The sequence below is a fragment of the Aptenodytes forsteri genome, unplaced genomic scaffold, assembly GCF_000699145.1.
Source record: "Aptenodytes forsteri isolate BGI_AS27 unplaced genomic scaffold, ASM69914v1 Scaffold534, whole genome shotgun sequence".
Classification (NCBI taxonomy): Eukaryota; Metazoa; Chordata; class Aves; order Sphenisciformes; family Spheniscidae; genus Aptenodytes; species Aptenodytes forsteri.
The window spans coordinates 165,416-173,261 of NW_008795712.1; the positions used below are offsets into that span (position 1 = coordinate 165,416).

General features: G+C 54.7%; 2 protein-coding genes across 2 annotated transcripts in view; one reads left to right on the top strand and one right to left on the bottom strand.

Moving 5' to 3' along the window:
• Nucleotides 1-2,031: 2,031 nt before the first annotated feature.
• CENPO (centromere protein O) lies at nucleotides 2,032-7,767 on the bottom strand (the record flags this gene model as incomplete). Its single annotated transcript, XM_009283428.2, has 6 exons — nucleotides 2,032-2,971; nucleotides 4,617-4,788; nucleotides 5,281-5,540; nucleotides 6,364-6,475; nucleotides 6,869-7,038; nucleotides 7,545-7,767. Coding segments are annotated over 6 exons (1,062 nt in total), but the record flags the coding sequence as incomplete, so codon positions are not given.
• Nucleotides 7,768-7,786: 19 nt separating this feature from the next.
• The window catches only part of PTRHD1 (peptidyl-tRNA hydrolase domain containing 1), a 2,013-nt gene continuing 1,953 nt past the window's right edge, over nucleotides 7,787-7,846 (top strand). The window contains exon 1 of the mRNA XM_009283429.2: nucleotides 7,787-7,815. Coding sequence (XP_009281704.2) covers nucleotides 7,787-7,815 — 29 coding nt within the window. The remainder of the gene's footprint in view (nucleotides 7,816-7,846) is intronic.

Genomic DNA, 7,846 nt, shown 5'->3' on the forward strand with positions numbered 1-7,846 from the left:
CGCCGGGGACATCCATCCCACCATGGTCCAGATCTGAAACCAAACTCGAGAAACCAACCCCTTCGCACGACACCTTTCCGAGCCCCCGCCGGAGGTTTCTGGTGGAGGGTTTGCTCCATCGCACCTGCGGCTGAGCAGGAGGGAGACGCGGGGCCGCCCCGGTGGGCTCCTCCGGCCGTTCACGCTCCTGGGCACCCCGGCAGGCACGGGGCCGGGGACACACGCTACCTTTCCCCGGGCGTCCCGGGCTTCACCGGGCAGGCGGCCGCACCACCAGCCGCGCCGGGGGACAGCATGACATTAAAGTAGCCTCACGGGCCCCGGCCGCCGCGCGCTCGGCACGAGGAGATCCAAACTCAGGGCCGGATGGGAAGACACCACGTCTCTCCTGCGTGCCGGGAGCGGTAGCTACAAACCGGGAGCATCCGGGGTTTGCTGTTAGTTCGTACCAAGTTCATCCTCGTCACAAACCACCGTAGTTAGGAGATCGGGGAGACGGAGAGCGCAGTGCCGCCTTTGACTCGGGGAAGAAGAAAAAGGAACTGATATTGTGTATTTCAGATATATAAATATATATAAGAGTACAGATTGACATTTATATATTTTTAACTGTGCCCGTTCCCTCCCCGCGGCGGGGCTCGCGCTCGTCCGGACGCTGCCCAGTCGGCTGCTTTCGCTTTGCTGTCGCTTGATGGAAGAGAGGACCAGGGACTGGCCGAGGAGGGGACCGGTGTGTTAAACCCGATGCTGCCAGGGCCGGGGCGAAGGCAGGCACCCGCAGAGCGTAATTACGCCGCTAGTTTCTTGAATAGAAGCAGTTGAATTTCAAAGCCTGATTCTGCGCCCGCTTTGTTCTGGGGGTTGTGGGTACAGCGAGAAGGGCTTGCCGGCCTTGCCGAGGGGATGTTGGTTTTGGAGGGGTCCCCAAAGGGGAGGCTGGTGCCAGGGCTGAGCACCTCCCGTCGGCGGCATTCGCTCCTCTCCCCTGTTGGGCCTCAGCTGGCTGTGGCAGCAGAGTACCTAACCACTGGGAACGGTGATACGGACGATACAGGAGTTTAATCCCCACCCCATCAGGCGGAAGGAAATAAAAATCCCCATCCACAGCCCGCGCTGCTCCGTCCCTGCGTTCGCAGGGCCTGGCTGCGGGCGCAAGCAGCACCCACGGGGACCCGGAGCGGTGCTGGAGAGGGGGAGAAACCCACACCCGCCCTGCCAGACGCAGCCCTCGAGGGTGTTTGTACCCTGGGATACAAGCCCGGAGGTGTGATGGGTCTTACGGCCTGGACCTGCCTCCCTCCATCCCCCACAAATAGGGGATTGTGCCCAAGGCCTGGGTTAAGCCTGGCTTAAGCCTGGCTTTGCCACAGCTGCCTCAGCGACAAGCAGATTCCCTCAGATTCCTCAGTTCCCACGGATTTCCCCCAAAAGCCTGGCCCAGACCTTCACCCCACAGCGAGGTCAGGGCTCTGCCTCCCCTCGCGGGAGCGGTAGGAAGAGGCGTGAAAGGTTAGGGCAGGGACTTACACGTAAGTCTGTCCTCTGCAAACTCATGGCTGCCCTCAGGCACAGGCGAGGCACCCAGCAGCGCCTTTTCCACTTCCCAAACACTTTTCACGGAAGAAAACACAACCACAGAATTAAAAGTGATGTGGGACAATGAAAACGCCTTTTGATGGTGCGCAGCCGGCATCAGGAGCAGATAATTCAAAAAGCCCGGGCCCCTCCAAACACGAGCGAGTGAATGCTCACCCCGCAAGCACCCCACGGGCTGTCAGCTCTTCTAAAGCAGGTTCAGCTGGGAGGCGTCAGCCTCGTGAGCAGCTCTGAATGTTAGGGGCAGGAATCGCCACCTGGAGCTACGACGCTCGAAAGCTGGAGGTTACATTTAAACGGGTTGTCCAGTTCGATCTGGACGAGGAGCTCTAATGATTACAGAAAAAAATTTTAAAAATTACAAAGTGCTTTCCCTGTGCCTTATCACACGTGGGACCGGCATAAAAATGAGACAGGAGAAAATACCATCATTCAAACCACATTATATATATTGTCATTTAAACCCCTTTCTATTCTACTAAACCGCATTATAAGGCTAAAGGAAATCAACAGAAGATTTTTTTTAAACACCACAATTTCAGTAACGTAGAACTTTTGTTAACAAGTTTTTAAAGTACTGTTACAAAACAGCAAGTTTTTAAAGATCTGATCCAGACTTGAAGCACAACGACGGGACACCAGCAAAGCTGCCCCATGCCTGAAGGGAAGGAAAGAGCCCGCGTAAAGCCACTGCTGGTGTGAAATTTTCTGGAAAGTTCAGTGTTCGTGCTTGGGGGGGGGCATTAACAGAGCCCACACGAGGGCACGGGTTGCTGCTGGCAATAACTAAACCTCACCTCTGTCCCTCAACCCCTTCCAGCTTCTAGAGGTCCTTTCCCGGCTGTAGTAAGCAGGGCACAGATTATTCCGCTTGCTCCCCTCTTTTTGAGGTGCACTGGATAAGTGCACGGTGCTGATCCACGGGGCATTGCCCCCAAAGCACCGCGATCTTGAAGTTTTAATACAGTTTTCTCATTCCAACCAATGCAGGAGGCGTTTCCTGCAACCGTGGAGTTCTGCGGCACCCGAACAAGCAAGAAGCGCAGCGCTGAGGAAAGATTACCTGCAGCGACAGACACCCGAAAGCCTCACGGAAACATTGCTCTCAGGATTCAAACTGGGCCAATTGCTCCTCGGGGGGGTTCCCAGCAGCAGTGCTGCAGTCCGCGGAAAACAACGTGCGTTTCGAGATCGCTCCCCGCAGGCGCGGGAGCTCCGGGAGGCGCGTTACTGAGGAGAGCCAGGGTGGCTTACGGTGCTCCATCCACGCTTTCTTCAGCGCTGCTGAAGGAGCGGAAGGCTTTGTGCAGGGCCACGCGGCGAAACAGGTCCGAGTGAGCTGCTGCCGTCTCTGCTAGAGATGCGGGAGCGTCCGCTGGCAGACAGAAGCGGACAGATCAGTGGGGAAAGAAAAATCATATTGCCAGCATAAAACTATTTGCTTCTCATTCTTCCCTTGTCCCCAGAGAATTTTTCACTCTCCCTCGCCGTATGTTTTTTCTTCTCATAACCCTTCTCTCTCCTTCCTAACCCTTCGTGTCCTGCAGCTCCCCCACGGGATTTGTTGGCTGCAGAAAGCACGAGCGCCTTAAGAAACACCCGCTGCTGAAGGGCGAGGACAGTAACGTGGGAGCCTCAGCCACCTAGTTGCTCTCTTAGCTCAGAAGACACTGAAGTTTGTGAGCAAAGGCAGAACTTCACCTATAAAGGGATGGCTACCGCAAGGAAAGGAGAGGGGGAACCGTTGATACAGTACACGACTCCTCCTCCAGCCTAACCGCCAGCCAAGGAGCTGGCAGAAGCAGGCCTGAGACGGCAACTGAGGGCAGAGAGAAGAGACTGTCGGTCCCAGATGCCCCGTTCAGAGCTCCATCTAGCTGCATGTTGGTCCACGTGCTCCACAGCCCAGCCAGCCAGCCGCGAGCGGGACACGGCGTGGCTGGAAACGCGGGGAGACAGACAGGCAAGTGATTCCTCAGCCCAGTCTGGCATTTGTAGTATCCGGTCAGAAAACAGTGCAGATCCAGGATCGAGCCGTGCCACAGCGTCAGGGCCGCACAAGACGCTCGGCATCGTGGTCAGCCTTTGCTGTACCAGGAGGAGGTAGCGCTGCTGATACAGAGGAGGGGGAGCCGGTGGCATCAGGGAAAGATTTTTTGGGCAGAGATCTTTGTTACGAGTATTTCACAGTATTCCCGACCCTTTCAAAGGGGTCGTAAACCTTGCTCCTGCCTCTCTTCTCTCTGCTGTTGCACTGCGGCACATGCCAGCACACCTAATAGCGCAGCAGGGGCAGTTAGGGGCCTGGCTGCACGACGCGAGACATCCCAACACCAGGCCTCAATTAGTCATTTATCTAATTGCACCGAGAGAGAGAAATTCCTGATGCTGAAAAGATCCTGCCTGATTTGCCTACAAGTAACTCCCACCCTACGGAAAGATCACGGGGCTGGGTGCCAGGTTTTCAAGGATAGGAAACGAGTCCAAGGCCGTAAGTCGACTGGAACAAACCATCACTGCGATTGAGACTGACAGCGCCCGAGTTTCTGGCTGCACTTGCTTGCCAGGCACTCCCACGCGTGCGGAGTGCACTAGCGCAGGCTGGGCTCTATCCGTGAGACTTGTGAAAACAGCACCCTGATCCTGCTGGGGCCGTACCGGAGTCTGCGCTCCGAGTAACTGCAAACTGGGAACGAGCAGCCTGTCCGTCTGAAGCGATCCAAGCTTGCACTCACACCTTTCCTTTCTCAGCCCCATCGTATTTCCCTCCCTCCAGCCACCCCATCTTGCCAGTGCTGCAAGAGATCTGTGCTCTTGTGCCAGGGATGAGTTACAACTGCTTCAAGACCCAGCACCAATTGCACACAATCTCTTCTATAATCTTTTCTCCCTCAGAAATATGACAGCTTGCTCCCTTTAGTCCCCAAACTCAACTAGAAAGAAACACCATCCATCTGCGGAACCACAGTACAGCCTGCCCACCCCACACCCCCGGGCAGACCCCCGCACCATCCACTTACGTGTGCAGGAAACGGTGACTTCAGTGGGGAGGCTGCAACAGAGATCTCCGTAAAGCAGCCTCACGTTGAACGGAAAGGTCTTGCTTTTACTTGACACGTTGTAATTAAAGACCAGCAAGTTACACAAGGAGTTCCTCTGCAAGGTTCCTTCTATCCGGTCTGAAAAGCGGTCCTGGAGGGATGAAGACATGAAAGCTAGGAAGGGAGTCCATCAGCGTGGGACTGAGAGCTCGCCCAGTGCAGTGTCCCCAGCCGCCATACCAGCCCAGCATGCCTGTACGCTCTGGGGTGGCTGTACATCGAACAAGCCTTGTGTGGGAAAGACTTAAATAAAGAAATGCTCGTGCGCACCCTTAAGCCACGTCTTCCAGCGGCTTTTTACAACATCACAGCTATTTCAGCTTAGGGACCTCCGGAGGGGAGGACAGCTTTGCGTTTGGCAGTAAATTTTAAATGAGCAAGACATTCAAGTACGTGACAATCGATGAAACGGGCAACTGAGTTTATAGTCACACGACAAATTGTGAAGTTCTAAACACCAGAACTGCGAGTGTTCCACATAAAGAAAGCTGCCCAGATTCCCCCCAGCGCTTCAGAGACTCGTAACGCCTGGTGCATCAAAGGGAAAAGGACGGGTGAACAGCATCGCTGCGGCCAGCGGTACCTGTAACTGGTCTGCCTGGTACCTCCTCCCCGCGTAAGCGTTGAGGTGGTCTGACAGGACAGACAAGAAGCGCCTGATGTCCGTCTGCAAGTACTTCTTGGCGATCTGCTCCAGGGGGATGAAGATGGGGACGGAGTGGCGGTGAATCTGCACTTCTGCCTTGGTGAGCAGGTCCAGGTGGTAGGAATCCAGGTAGGTGCCCTCGTAAGCCGTGCTGATGCAGAAACAGACTCCCCGCTTGGTCAGCTTCCCACTGATCCCTTGGGTCCCGAGAGAGGGTTTACTCAGCGCTGCTCTAACTCATCAGCGCCAGGCAGCTTTGCTGGGGCAACACAGACTGCGAGAGGGGCTGCGTCCTCTTACTACGCTAGCTCAGGGAGCTCCCTCAGAGGGTTAAAGACTTGCAAGAGTTTAGGGACATAAAACACAGCAACTTTTTAATAAGGGACCTCTAACGAATTGAAGTAGCTTAAATTCCCAGTAGCTGAGTTATGCTGCCACTTCCAAACACGGTCCCGGCTCCAGCACAACAGGGAGAACAGGCTGCCCTGGGTGGAGGAAGGCAGCGCTTCACTGCCCCAAGGAGAGCGGCAGGAGTGCTCACGGCGGGGCTCAGCACACTTGCATCAAGCAGGACTCGCATCCTCGCACTGGCCAGAACACAGAGCAAAGGTGACTCTCGCTGGAAACCAAAGTTTTTTAAAAAAAGCTCAGGGGCAGATGAAAAGAGAGTGCTGACCTCACAAGCTTGCTTGGAAGACCCAGACCCACTGGATGTTTAACTGCCTAATTCCCAAAGATTTCACTCATAAGGTAGTTATATGTTTTCCAGAATCTAGACCGTAGTTTAAATGATACAATTCAGTAAATAATAATTCCTGGAACATCCCAGAGGCCTCCTGTGAAAGGCAGGGAACTACAAGGTTACTGCTCTTCCAGCATTTTCAGACTCTAAAGGCTCTGAGCACAACAGCAGCAACGTTAACGGGGAAGTTACACTTCACACCAGGCTCATGTTCCAAAATTTAGCACCCCAGAAATGCAGCCATTGGCAGAACACACGCAAATCTCTCGAGGCATTACCTGTGAGGTAAAAGACCTGCAGCATGGCCTTAACGCTTTTTATCTTCCACTCTAAAACAGCCCGAGCACTGGGCTGTGCCGGATCCGACACGACTCCTTCTTTCCCAAGTTGCTACAAAAGCCGGAAGAGAAGAGAGGTCAGAAATCGCTGACACGAACACGTCACCCGCAGGGAACACAGTCAGGCTACAGAGAAATAATAACCCGGCTCTGAGAAAAGCGAGATGGCATTTCAAGCAGAAAAGGGGAGAAATGAAGCAGAAGAGGGGAGAAAAACTCAGGAAGAGAGTTCGGAAATGGCCACACGACCTCCAAGCAAGTAGACCCGGCAGTCCTGGACTACACGGTACTGAAAACAGGGGATGCCAGAACTATATGTCACTTAAAAAGGGAAAATAAAAAAATAATAGTTGACTCTATGTGAATAACCTCAGTAAACCCACCCCCTGAGAGCATGAGCACACCAGAGCCCTCTGCCAGATCTCTGCAGCAGGCCCTTTCTCACCCCCTTTTGCTGCAGGTCCACTTTAGCCCGCAGCTCATCCCTCTGGAGTCTCAGCTCCTGCACTCTCGCTTTCAGCCTGGCCAGCTTCTCTTCTTGCTGCTCCGTTTCCTCTTGCTTCACGGCTGCCTCATGAGCCCGTGCCTCCAGCATTTCCAGGTGAGCGAACACCCCTGCGAGGAAAAGCACGACACGCTCAAAAATCCAGGCTGTGATTATTAGTGGTCTGCACTGTGGTGCCCAAAACAAAACAGGTCCAGTGCAGATACGTAAAGAAACCACTTACAACAGCTTTTCAAAGGGGCAGAAGACAGGCAAACATCTGGCAAAGAGGCTTTTGGGAATTTGAAACAGCGAGGCTGAGTGCCAGCAGACCCTAAACAACACCGGGGTGCCCCACACCAGCTAGCTAAGCTCCTGAAAAGCAGAGTAAGCTAGCAAACGCACCAGTCCCGATCCCAAGAGATCTGCAATTCCCAGTTTTACTTCTAACCCAGCACACAGAGCAGCGAAGTGGCTTCTCTGAAGCCCCCGTACCCTAAACTGGCCGAGAGGTACTCAGGACATGACTCAGCAAGCCAGGGGGTCACTTCTGGCCCCAAGCATTTTAGGGTTCACTCCTACAGGAGGACACACTCTGCGCTTGGATGTCCCGCACCCTGCACCCCAGACAGCTCACCATCTGGTGAATACGCTTTCCCTTCCTCCATCTTCCCTCGCCACTCTCCTGCAAGCGAGAAGGCAGACCTCAGCCCTCCCTGGCCAGGCTCCGTCCCTTGGGAAGCGGCGACGTGGGGGCAGCGAGAGCTCTTCCTCAGGGGACCTTCCTCTTCCTCCTGCTGCTGCAACGGGACTCCGAGAAGCGCCGAGGGCAGGTCTAGCACCCGGGCTGGCCCCTCGCAGGAACAATCCCAGGGGCCGATGGCTGAAACGACACATTATAACCCACCGCTTTCTGTAAGCCACCATTTCACACCAGCC